At 46.1% G+C, this 12,092-nt stretch overlaps 1 protein-coding gene across 3 annotated transcripts; it reads left to right on the top strand.

Annotated features, from left to right (window-relative positions):
- The first annotated feature begins 249 nt into the window (after positions 1–249).
- Positions 250–11,305, top strand: ythdc1 (YTH N6-methyladenosine RNA binding protein C1). Of its 3 annotated transcripts, none has more exons than XM_076886203.1 (17): positions 250–391; positions 1,454–1,555; positions 1,826–2,115; positions 2,793–3,186; positions 3,280–3,342; positions 3,441–3,535; positions 3,812–3,920; positions 4,024–4,141; positions 4,802–4,886; positions 4,959–5,113; positions 7,283–7,362; positions 7,495–7,531; positions 8,830–8,869; positions 9,119–9,184; positions 9,375–9,566; positions 9,661–9,845; positions 10,430–11,305. In XM_076886203.1, exons 1-17 carry the CDS (start codon positions 364–366, stop codon positions 10,437–10,439), a joined length of 2,049 nt encoding a protein of 682 aa, XP_076742318.1. In that variant the 5' UTR covers positions 250–363; the 3' UTR covers positions 10,440–11,305. The 3 variants fall into 3 exon arrangements, with proteins under 3 accessions (XP_076742318.1, XP_076742317.1, XP_004556230.1); XM_076886202.1 differs by having other exon boundaries at positions 2,790–3,186; positions 10,430–11,303; XM_004556173.6 differs by lacking the exon at positions 10,430–11,305 and having other exon boundaries at positions 2,790–3,186; positions 9,661–10,387.
- The last annotated feature ends 787 nt before the right edge of the window (positions 11,306–12,092 follow it).

Here is a 12,092-nt window from a genome sequence, read left to right as displayed (position 1 = left end):
GGCCAGGATGAATGAAGCAAACTCCCGCGGAGAATAAAACGGTTTGCAGTGCATGCGACCTTTATGCTCTGTGATGTGGTTTCTCTCGGTTGTCTGTGTGATGTGGTCACGTTCAGGTTTGAGAAATCCCGTTCAGCCCCTCTCTGTGCCCTGTGCAGACTCAGTGCTCCGGCCCGACAGGTGGCGGTGTTCACCTGTCGGCTGGCAGCAGCAGAAGTAGAAGAAGAAGAAGAAGACGCTGCTGTTAGACAGTCCGCCATTTGCTGACCCTCGGATCCTCCGGTAGCTTCTTCTTCCCAACAAATCTGCTACAGCTACACCTTCACCTGAAGCGGTACCTGCGCGCGCGGCACAGCGGCGGTGATGGCGGCCGACCGGCGCGAGGACAAAGGTGAGTGAGGAGGACCTTTGTTAGCATTAGCATTAGCCACGAGCTGCCTTTGTTTGATGCCGCTCGGAGCGGATCGTTAATCGATAATAACTGTGATGATCGATGCTGCTGACGGGCGCGTGATCATTTGATGTGTCGGTGCGTTAGCAGCTCGTGTTTGATCCATCACGACGCTGATGAGCGGCTCGCTTTCACTGCATCAGACTCCGATCAGAAAACTGCTGATTTTACGGCTGAGGCCGCTTTAAGCACGCCTGAGAACAGGTGGAACCGGAACCTAGTTCGTTTTGGGCCACAGTAAGCTCTGACGTGTTCGGGGGTGAGGGGTCAATGATTTGGTCGATTTTAACGACATATCTGATCGCATAAAAGCGAACTAGGGAGACTGTTTACAGGTAAACAGGCTGGTACAGAGCTGCTGCCCTGTGATTGGCTGAGACGTGTGGCTAAATCCAGCAGTGATCAGAGGAGCGTAAACACGACGAGAGCTTTAACGAGTCAGCTTCCTCTGTTTACCTGCTAAAACACTATGGTAATTGATGTTAAATCCCTCATCTGGACAGGACCAGGCGATGTTCAGTTTCCTCTGATGCTTTTATGGGCAGCGGAGATTTTTTTAAAGCAACGTGTTCCTGAAAGCTGTGAACAAAGCTCCAGATTTATTTCTTATAAGTTTTTATGTTAGTGTAATATCGATGGGTCTCTCTAACATTCATGTGGAGTTAGTTATGAGTCCTTTCCGACATGATATGTTTACAAACGTACTTTTATTGGGTCAACAAGTTGTGGACTACTTACTTTACATTGTGCCCGGCTGTGCCAAGATGAACTGATTGTTGCTTGTGGGCTCCAACAGGTATGCGGTTTCTCTAGGTTTACTTGTTAACTTTCATTCTTCAGATGTGAGAAATCAAATCTGATATATCAGCAGGTGTGTCACCCAGGCTTTGGTCTATAAACACCAACACAGACAGACAATAACAGAGTCCTCCTTCTGCCTAATCAGCCAGGTGTGCGTTACCTGTCCTTCTCACACGTGTGTGTGTGTGTCTGTGGTTTCAGATGGAGAGCTGAACGTTCTGGAAGATTTACTGACTGAAGCTCCTGATCAAGATGACGAGCTGTACAACCCCGAGACAGAGCGTGACATCAGCGACAAGAAAGGTACAGACAGTACTAAAGAGAATACTAAAGACAGTACCACAGACAGCACTACAAAGAATACTACAAACGGTACTACAGAGAATACCACAGACAGTTAAAGAAGATAGACAGTATTATAGAGAGTATTCTAAAGGTACTACTGTAGCTGGTACTACAGATGTTACTATAGCCTGTTAAACATACTGACACTACTAGACAGTATCACGAACATTCCTGACCTAAGTTATTAAAAACTGTGCATGTTATTAAGCCCTCATCGCTGTCTGTCAGGTACGAAGAGGAAGAGCGAGCGTTCTGACAGCCAGGATCTAAAGAGGCTCCGCTCCTCGTCAGGCCACGGTACTTCTAGGTCATCATCCTCCAATAAGAGAGCTCCAGGGCCATCTCTGTCCTCCTCTAAAAAGGCGTCGAGCCCTCGCGGCCGGCACTCCACCACTTACCGTCATGAGTATTATGATGAACGAAAGGGGAGACGTGGGGCCCGAGAGGTGACGAGGAGCCGTGGAGGAGAGGATGCAAGACGGCGAGAGTCCCAGAGAGGCCTGGAGGGTCTGAGTCAGGTACTGCTTACACTAAAAGTATAATTTTAACGGTTTCCAGTAGGGCTGCTCGATTATGGCAAAAATGATAATCACGATCATTTTCACTGAAATTGAGATCTCGATTATTTGACGATATTTATTTAACAATAACAATGTATTGAATAATGACTTTAAAGATTGTCAAAAAATAATATAAAATAGTGTGCAAATACTGATAACAGTGCAAATGTTTGCAATATAAAAAATAAATGAAAAATGTAAACATCTATGTTTAGTGAACTTTGTAGTGTTGCTCTGTGGTGCAGCTACGACACCGCAGCAAAGTTTACACACTGTGTCTACTTGATCCACGTCTGACTCAGCGAACCCATAATGTTTCCACACCACTGAAGTTTTTTTTTTACCTCTTTTCAACCAGCGGCAGTCACTCTCCTCTCCAAATAACTTCTGCTTAGCTTTCCGAGCTTCCCTCGGGTCCTCTTAATTGTTGTGACGCGTGTTCGAAATGCAGAGAGGTGCGCTCGATTTGCCACACGGAGCAGCGCGAGAGTAAAGCACGAGGGAGGGGCTAATAATCGGCTCAGTCATTGTTAATGATCGTTGAAAGCCCAGATCGTAATCGTGATTAAAATTCGATTAATTGAGCAGCCCTAGTTTCCAGCCATTCGTATTAACTTCCTGTTTGTCTTCAGAAGTTACGCCGTGATGAGCGGCGAGCAAGTCCCCCCCCCCATGAGGAGGAGAACCAATCAGAGGATGAGACAGGAGCAGAATACGGCTCAGAACAGGCATCGGGCAGCTCCTCCCCCGCTGCTTCCCATGTAGAGGAGGAAGAGGAAGATGACCAGGAGGAAGAGGAGGAAGAGGAGGAAGAAGGTATGGAAGAAGAAGAAGAGGAGGAGGAGGAGGAAGAGGAAGGAGAGAAGGAGGAGGAGGATGAGGAGGAAGAAGAAGAGTACGACCGTCGTGGTGGTGAGGGCAATGACTATGACACACGTAGCGAGGCTGGTGATTCACGCTCCGCCTCCTCTGTCAGCTTCTCTGATGATGGCGAGTCAGCACACTCAGGCTCCGCCTCCGAGGCCTCAGGTAACCATAGAGTTAGTAATGTACATTTTTCTTTTCAAGGAGAAATAAAAAACGATGACGTAATATTTGAAATTACTGCTTTTAATTTGAAAGGTTCAGAAAAGAAGCGGGAGAAGCTGTCATCGTCGGTCCGTGCAGTTCGTAAAGGCATGGAGAGTAAGGACAATATTCCATGGTTACTTACCCGTTACTACACTTATACCTTTACTGAGTTGCAAGTAATCAGATTACAGCTATTTCCTGTGTTGTTGTAGATCCAACAAGCAAGCTGCGTTATATCCTGAGAGATGCCCGATTTTTCCTCATTAAGAGCAACAACCACGAGAATGTGTCACTGGCCAAAGCTAAGGTACACGTTGACCCCCTCGCTGTTCCCCATTGTTCCCCTTTTCAATCCATGTCACCTCCCTCATGGTTCCAACTGTCATTTTCTGTTGTCACCCCTCCTCCTTGTGTTGTTCCCCTCATTGTTCCCTCTCTTTCCCGTGTCTTCCCCAGTGTAGTTTGTGTCATTCCTTGTTGTTCCCCTCGATTTTCCCTCTGTCATCGTTCCCTGTCACCCCCTGTGTTGTTCCCCGTTTTGTTCTGATAGCTGAGGATGAATTGGTGTTTCTGGCGTTTACAGGGTGTTTGGTCGACACTGCCGGTGAACGAGAAGAAGCTCAATGCTGCCTTCCGCTCAGCTAGGAGCGTTGTTCTCATCTTCTCTGTGAGGGAAAGTGGAAAATTCCAAGGTATGAGGAAAAGAGGTTTTCAGTATCATATGTCGTTGTCTGTTCACCTTATTCACCTTATCCTCTTCTTAACTCTGATTGGTCTGTTTTGTCTTATCCTCAGGTTTCGCTCGTTTGGCGTCAGAGTCTCATCATGGTGGCTCTCCGATCCACTGGGTGCTCCCTGCTGGAATGAATGCCAAGATGCTGGGAGGAGTCTTTAAGATTGACTGGCTCTGCAGGTAAACAGCTCCATCCAGTAGGTTTATACTCTGTTTCTATTGGTTCCTGGTGAGTGTTTGACTTCTCCTAGACTGATCTCGGTCTCCGGTTCTGATTTTAAATTTTATGGACAAAATTTTATGGATGAACTGGAGGCAGAGGGTATTGGGTTGATTCTGGGCTTTGACCAACAGATCGAGGATATTGGCTTTGAAAATAACTACCTATGAAACGTGAAATCCCTGGCTGGCTGGCTGCTGTTTGGGGTGTGTCCATGTCTTAGGTCAGCTCTTTAGCTCAGCGGTCCCCAACCCCCGGGCCAAGTCATTTGGTACCGGGCCGCGAGAGTTGAGGCTCGGGTGTGAAATGTATGGTTTTCAGGGTTTTTATCGGTTTTTAGCATTATTTTGTTATCGTTTTTATCGCTAACTCGGTTTTCCTGGGTCTTTTCACGTGTTATGAATAAATCTCCAGGAGTCGCCACAGCAGGCTGCTCTGTGTTTTTGCGTTGGTGGATTTTGGGGCTCTGCCTCATGACGTTTGCTGAAGGTGTGAACCTCTGGAGCCACCTCTGCATAGATGTAGTTCACGTGTTGTGTGATGGTTCACCGCTGATGCCCTTGCTTGCTGCTTGCTGGCTACTTCATTCAGTGTTGTCTTCTTTTTTATTTCCTTTTCAGGAGGGAGCTTCCTTTCATTAAGACCGCCCACCTCTCCAACCCCTGGAACGAACACAAGCCGGTGAAAATTGGACGTGACGGCCAGGTCAGCTGACTGTTCTATTACGAATCACGTTTTCCTGTTCTATCACATGATGCAAATCTGTGTCTCTTTCAGGAGATCCAGCCGGACATTGGTGCTCAGCTCTGTGCCCTGTTTCCATTGGATGAGAACGTGGACATTCACCAGGTGGCTCGCCGCATTCGTCACAAACGTCGCACACCATCGGAGCCGCGGCCTCGGGGCCGACCACCACAACGTGAACCGGGAAGGTTAGCCAATCATCAAGCTCCTCCTCCCGCTTCCTGTTCTTCTTCTTCTGCTGTGACCACGGCGCCACCTGATGCTGGACGACGGAGACAGCCGCTGCCCTTAGCTGGCGGCTAGCTTTCCCGTGGCTCGCGTTGCTGGTTCTCTGGTTGTTATTTTTCCAGTCTGGAGCTTCCCGGAGCGAAGCCTCACTCTGCATCTTTGGTCGAGGTGTTAAAGTCAGGCAGGAAGTGAAGTCCTCGACAAGCGTTAAACAGCTGACGTCACAGAGGAAGTTTAACCCTTCACTTGAGTTTCATTTCCTTTGAAGTGTGAGCTGAGCAACATCTCTTTGTTTTATTTTGTAATTTTTAGCTGAATTTTGTTTTGTTTTTTTAGGTCTGTAGTCTTTACGTAGCTGAGCTGAAGTTTTGTTGTTGTTAAATTTGTCCTTTGAAGCTCTTTGTCTTCGCAGGATTTTGATACTTCAGAGGTTAAAAAGTGAAAATTTGTAGCTGGACTGAAGCTGACCCTTTCAGAATAAAAGCAGAAAGGACAAGCGTCACTGGCTGGACTGACGAAGGAGGGGGTGGGAGGGTGAGCGAGGTAGAACTAAAAAAGGAAGTAAGGGAGCATCTGAGACCCCAATGGACTGTTTCAGGTGTTTGACCGGGTTTTACAGGTTGGTCAGGAGGGGGCGGGGCCCCTGGACTGTATCCACTGAGGTGTGGTGAGTCTAAAGGGGAGGGGCCTCAGGACTGTATCCAGTAAGGTTGTGTGTTGTGGCAAGGCCTCTGGACTGTATCCAATGAGAAGTGTGGTGTGTTGGGGGCGGGGCTCCCTCTGGTTGTATGAGGTAAAGTTGCAGGTGCCTAAAAGACTGAAAAAAAAAAAAATATACCCCTGGACTGAAAAAAGTGACCCCTCCCCCACATGAAAGGACAGTCATGTTCCCCTCTTCCTCCCCTCTCCTCCCACTGGCACACACACACAGGACGGCGAGCTGGTTGTCGATGTGTGTGTGTGTGTCGCGCTGATGGACGAATACAGTGAGCATAAAATTAATCGAATGGACGGAGCGACAGAAAGACGACGCAGTTTGTCATTTCTGTTTAAGGACTGTTGCTGGTCTGGAAGGGGCGGGGCAGGGCTCACGGGGCGGGGCTTTGTGTATTGATTGACAGGACTGCACCATCATCATCATCACCCCTCACCTTTTCAAAATAAGAGGGTTTATAAAAGCCTTTAACATGGACTGATGAGGAGAAAAACTGTTTTTTTTTTTTTAAAGTGTTGCCCCTCCCTCATACGCAGCAGAAGCGGTATGTTGTCCCTTTCAGAGGTTCTTCTTCATTTGTTCTTTTTTTTTTTTTTTTTTATTTGTGTGTGTGTGTGTGTGTGTGTGTGTGAGAGAGAGAGAGAGAGAGAGAGAGAGACTTTGTCAGACTGCAGATTCTGTTTTCATCCTTCAGAGTGAAACTTTTAAAACAGGAGATTCTGTGTGGACATCAGTTGATTTAAAAATAAGCCAAAACAAATTTGGAACAGCACTGGAATAGGCCCAGAGCACAATGAGAATAGGATCGGTATATGGTTGGAACCGGATCAGAACAGGGCCTAAAAAGGACCAGAGTAGGGCAGGAACAGCACCTTAATTCAGCCAGAATGGGAATGGAACACGATCTGAACAGGGCTAGAATAGGACCAGAACAGGATTGAAACATGTTCATAATAGGACTGGAATAGGATCAGAACAGGATTTGAACAGGGTCTTTATCAGCGTCTGACTTTCTTGCGTTTAAACATCATGTTACAGACAAAGCTGTTTCCAGGCACAAATTGAACGTGTCACCTGGTGTAAATGTCCAAATCAGTCTGTCTTTATCCTCAAAGCTTTCTGTTACTAGACCTGTGTGATATCTGATTCGTCCAGGTAAGCGTCAGGTGAAGTCACAGGTGAAGTCACAGGTGAACCACACAGAGCGGCTGATTGTGTTGCAGTTCGAGTTTGTGTGTGAAAACGGATTTGGGGGAGGGTGGGGGATTTCTTCTTGTGTTGGAGTCTGATCTGAGGAAGTATCCGGTTTGTATTGGTGTGTGTGTGTGTGTGTGTGTGTGTGTGTGTGTGTGTGTGTGTGATGGAGTGTACCTGAGTGCATGTGTGTGTCTTACCTGTGGACTTGTTTATGTAGGCGTCGACCTGAAGAGTATGACCTCCACGGCAGGAAGCGACTGCGACCTGACGGTCCACCAGACTTCAGCCAGCGAGCAGGTTAATGTGCAGCTTCCATTTAAACAGCCGACTAAGACCCAGATTTTCAGGTGCAGGTGTCGAACACACCTGTTACCTGAATGTTTGCCATTCACTGTCACCTCAACCGAACTTTATGTGTCGTGCTTTTAGGGTTCATCCAGGACCTGAGGAGCCAGCCAGTGGACAGGTGAGACACACCTGGAATCGGGTTTCTTCTGTATTCCTCTTAGACCCTGAGTTGATGTAATCAGACTGATATTAGAAACTTCATCACATCTTCAAATGTCTTTGACCAGACATCCAGAACAAACGCTGCACTGTTCCTCCTGAATCTGAGTTTCAGCTGACAGCAGACTCTCCTGTACCCAGTCTTAGACCTTCCAGGTATATCCCCAGCTGTGATCCTTCTGGTTCACCTTATTACAAAGGGGATCATCACCAAAGTCTGTCAGTCCAGAGTTACTGGTGGGTATTTCAACCAAGACTGGCGCATGACGTGCAAGAACTGGGGACACATCCAGGAAGTCTTTTAGCTACTGTGATGGGCAAGTCATGCACCTGATCTTCAGACTCTGCTTCCTCTCTGGAATGGTTTGCAGAGGAATTTAGGAGATCCTCAGAGGTGTTCCTCCACCTCCAACTATACGTCCAGAGTCTAGCAAGCTCAAAAGGACTCTATTCAGCTCGATAGCTCCTCTGTTGTTCACCATATGGTTAAAGGGTTACCAGACGACAGGTACCAACCACTTTACAGCCACAACTCCATGCATCTGATCCAACTCTCCATCAGGTGGTGATCCGTTCACACCTCAGCTCCTCTCCTCACCTGAGGCCTTAGATCTGGTGATACAATTACAAAATTATGAACACCCTTAAGTTCAAACATGGTGTTCGTTATAGACGAACCAATAACAAAACACCACTCAGGTTCAGGACGAGCAGGTCATTCTTCCCAATCGTGCCAGATCGAGGTGACATTGTTGTTGCCCTTGGCAGAATTAAAGTGGAGCTCCTAGATGTTTCTTGGGGTGAGGTGCTGCTCTGTGCTCAGTCACGGAAACAACTCTAGTCCATGAAGGAACCCCTAAACATCCAGGTGCCGAACTCCAGTTCCAGAAGCTGAGCTGGCTTCTCAGCCTCACGTGCTTGCTCAGATTCCTTCCATACCACAAGTGTGACGTCCTCCATTCCTGTTGCCGGTATGGGCTGCTGGGACCAGACTGTTGAGGTCTGCCCCTGTGGTTGGCGCCCAACTACCACGGCCACGGCAGGTGGTCTATACCCAACCATCACACCCAGGCAGACCCACAGGACCGCATCCACACTAAACTCTGCCACCTGCAAGTCCCTTCATATATTGATCAGAAACTCCTCCACCATGATAAAGTGAAGATTCAAAGGATCTAAACTTTCGTCTTGAATTTAAAAAAAAATAATAATAAAATTTGAAAGTCTGAATTTCTCATGAATCTGTTCTCTTTCCAGGCGATTTTCTGGCGTAAGACGAGACGTGTTTCTCAATGGGGTGGGTCCAAACGTTTCACTTCATTGATTACTTATCACTTCACTGATTGTTTATTGATTAGTCTGATTAGTATTGATTAGAGGTGTGGGTGAACATAAATAAAACTGTAAATGATTCAGTCTTTCCATTAAAAACAGCCCGTAATCATCACAAATACCACATGCAGATCATTTGATTTCAGACAGGAAGGGGTTTTCTTGTGTTTAGCTGTGTCCTTACCTGTGTTCACCTTTGTCCTTCTTGCTTCAGTCCTATAACGAGTATATGAGGGATTACCACCACAGTGTCGGCCCCCCGGCGCCCTGGCAGACTCTGGTATGAATAGGTTATTAATCACGTTCTGATCGATTGTTCCTGCCTGTGACAGATGATGAAAACATGCATTTTACCTGGAAGCAGGAAACTGTTTTTGTGTTTTAAGATGTTGCATGAGAATTTTCAGATTAAAAGCCTTTATTAAAGTCACTACAGACTGATCTAATGATGATGCCACGTGTGTCATCAGGCGGGCTATCCCGGCGTGGAGCAGCCACCCCCACACCATCCACCCTACTACCACCACAGCCACCCACCGCCTCCCCCTCACCAGGCCTACCACCATCATCACCACCCACCCCTGCCACCACACGAGGCCCCGCCCCCTCGCTTCAGAGATAAGCAACGAGCACCGCAGCACCGCGCCTTCACGTCCAGCCCAGTAAGTTCACTCAGTCCAATCAGGCGTATTGATTAGTGATCAGCACAGCCTCTTACTGTTTTTTTGTTTTTGTTCACCCTCCTCCATCATACAGCACGACTATGACATGCGAGTGGACGACTTCCTGCGGCGGACGCAGGCAGTGGTGAGCAGCCGGCGGGAGCGAGAGCGTCAGCGTGAGCGTGAGCGAGGTGGCCCGCGCCGTGACAGAGAGCGAGAGCGAGTGAGGGATAGAGACAGAGAAAGAGAAAGGGACAAGGAGAGGGGGCGGTACCGCAGGTGATCTGATGACATCACTTCTTGGCAGCCTGCACTGCTTTTTTTCTTTTTCTTTTTCTTTTTTTTTTTTTGGCAGCCCGCACTGCTTTTTTTTTTTTTTTTTTTTTTCTTTTTCTTTTTTTTTTGGCAGCCCGCACTGCTTTTTGACTGGTTTGCTGTTTTTGTTGAAAATTATGAATTAAAAACAAACAAACTGAGTGATGACATCATCAGTTTTATGTGAATAAAGTGAAAACTTGTACAAAGAAATATTTGGTCAAAACTTTTATTTTGGCAGCCTATGTGTGACTCCTGGTGCAGTGCCAGATTTCCCACAATGCTCTGTGTTCATTTTTTTTTTTTATGTTTTGAGAGTCTGGTGATGCCCAACGTGAGGGTGGAAGCAATCTAGACCCAGTACTCAGATCTAAGATGTCATAAGATAATGGAAGAAACTTTTATTATGAACATGTTTCTGTAACAATTTCTCATTTTATTCTGAAAAGTAGTGCAGTGTTTCCTGTTAAAGCTTTCAAATTAAATGTTTTTAAGTATGAAACTCATCCCGTTTCCCTGTTTTCTTCACTTCCTGTTTGGGGAGTTAGGACGCACTAAGTGGGGCTCCCTGCACATCCACGTAACGCTTCATATTCCTGCTTCCTCCCAGGAAGAGCTGCACAGTGATGACTGTAGGTGACCATCATCATCATCATCATCATCTGGTCCAGTCTGTAGTCTCCATGATAGTAGTTGTGTGCATTTATGCAGCTTTAGCAGTAGTTAAGTCTCCAAGTGAAATATGAGCTGTTAGCCACAATAATTAAAGATGAATTGTTCTTCAGATGAACTAAAGTTTGGTCCGGGTGTATATATTTAGGTGAGGATACCTGCCTCAGAGAGTAGTTTTGATACGTCACAGTGAGCGACCAAGGGGCAAGAACTGGAGCACCATTTTCGGGATCACCATTTTAAGATCATCCAAATTGGCTGCAGGACATGCAGCGTGTGGATAAAGCATCAAACTGAGACCTTCTTCACCTTGTGGTAGTCAACACAACCGTGTAGACTAAAGATGTTCCTGGACTAATGTCTTAGTCGACTAACCATGGAAAAAAAATTTTGACTAATCGACTGGTCTAGCACTAAGAAACACTCAGATATGAAGTTACATTTGAGAACTGTTTAAGCTGACAACAACAAAGCTGTTTTAAACCATTAATCCCATTCTTAAATAATGAACCATGATGCTTAACTGTGCAGCATCTTATTGTGCATTAGCAACATTACATGTTATACTCCAGACAGCGAGGCAGAAAAACACTTAAAATAAAATGATGTTAAATATGATATGAAAACATGTTACGACAAAAGTTAACGTGTTATTAAAATATAACAAATGAACATCCGAAAAACTGCAACTGAAGAGTGCGACGTGCATTATGAACAATGAACGCTGTTCACCCACCCACTTCTTTAAAGGTTAAAATCTAAAATAAAACAGTAAATCATTTAGTTGTTTTCTTCTGCTAATCTGAAGTGCAATCTCTCCAGCATGTCCCGGGTCTACACTTGGGGGACTCCTCCCAGGAGAACCTTACCCAGGAGGCGACAGTCTTAGATGTCTCCTTGTGATGTGGAGGAGCAGTGGTTCTACTGTGAACTCCTCCCAAATGACTGAACTCCTCACCCTATCACGAAGGCACCGTCCACCTTTTGGAGAAAGCTTTCCACCACTTGTATCTGAAATTTCATTCTGATAGAGTAAACTTACATTTATGTTTTATCTGCCCAAATATGTAATGCAGAATAGAGTGTTGAGAAAAAAAAATGCCACACTTATATCACACATTCCAATGGTAGAGATTTACACAATAGAGCTTGGAAGCAGGCTGGTGCACACTGACACCACTACCCAGAAAACAACTATGTAAATAATGGAGCTAGGGAGAGCTCTCTCTCTCTTCACTTCTATAGGCCTGACCAGAGGAGGGGATGTGGTTGCCATGGTGATGTGGGAAGAGTCATCTCCTGTTACAAAGAGATGTCCAATAGGTGCAGGATATGAAATGTGAGCCAGATACTAGACTCAAGCCAGATAAGGGGACCCAATTCTAAATCTGTGGTTTCCCCCGACTTTTTAACCAATCACATTAACATGCTTACTGCTTTCGTGTGTCATCCTTTGTCTCTCTGAGCCCTGAAAGGCAGAGGTCCATGGCTCTATGTAACCATTTAACAATTAATTTTTAAAAGTCATAATTTGAGCAT

This window comes from Maylandia zebra, linkage group LG7 (genome assembly GCF_041146795.1).
Source record: "Maylandia zebra isolate NMK-2024a linkage group LG7, Mzebra_GT3a, whole genome shotgun sequence".
Lineage (NCBI taxonomy): Eukaryota > Metazoa > Chordata > Actinopteri > Cichliformes > Cichlidae > Maylandia > Maylandia zebra.
Note: the sequence above shows the minus strand (reverse complement) of the source record. Positions and strands in the feature narration are given on the sequence as shown.

Coding starts and splice junctions, on each gene's coding strand:
- ythdc1 (XM_076886202.1), top strand. CDS start 364: ATGGCGGCCGACCGGCGCGAGGACAAAG. Junction 2,116..2,789: donor GCCTGGAGGGTCTGAGTCAG/GTACTGCTTACA, acceptor GTTTGTCTTCAG/AAGTTACGCCGTGATGAGCG. Junction 4,887..4,958: donor AAATTGGACGTGACGGCCAG/GTCAGCTGACTG, acceptor TGTCTCTTTCAG/GAGATCCAGCCGGACATTGG.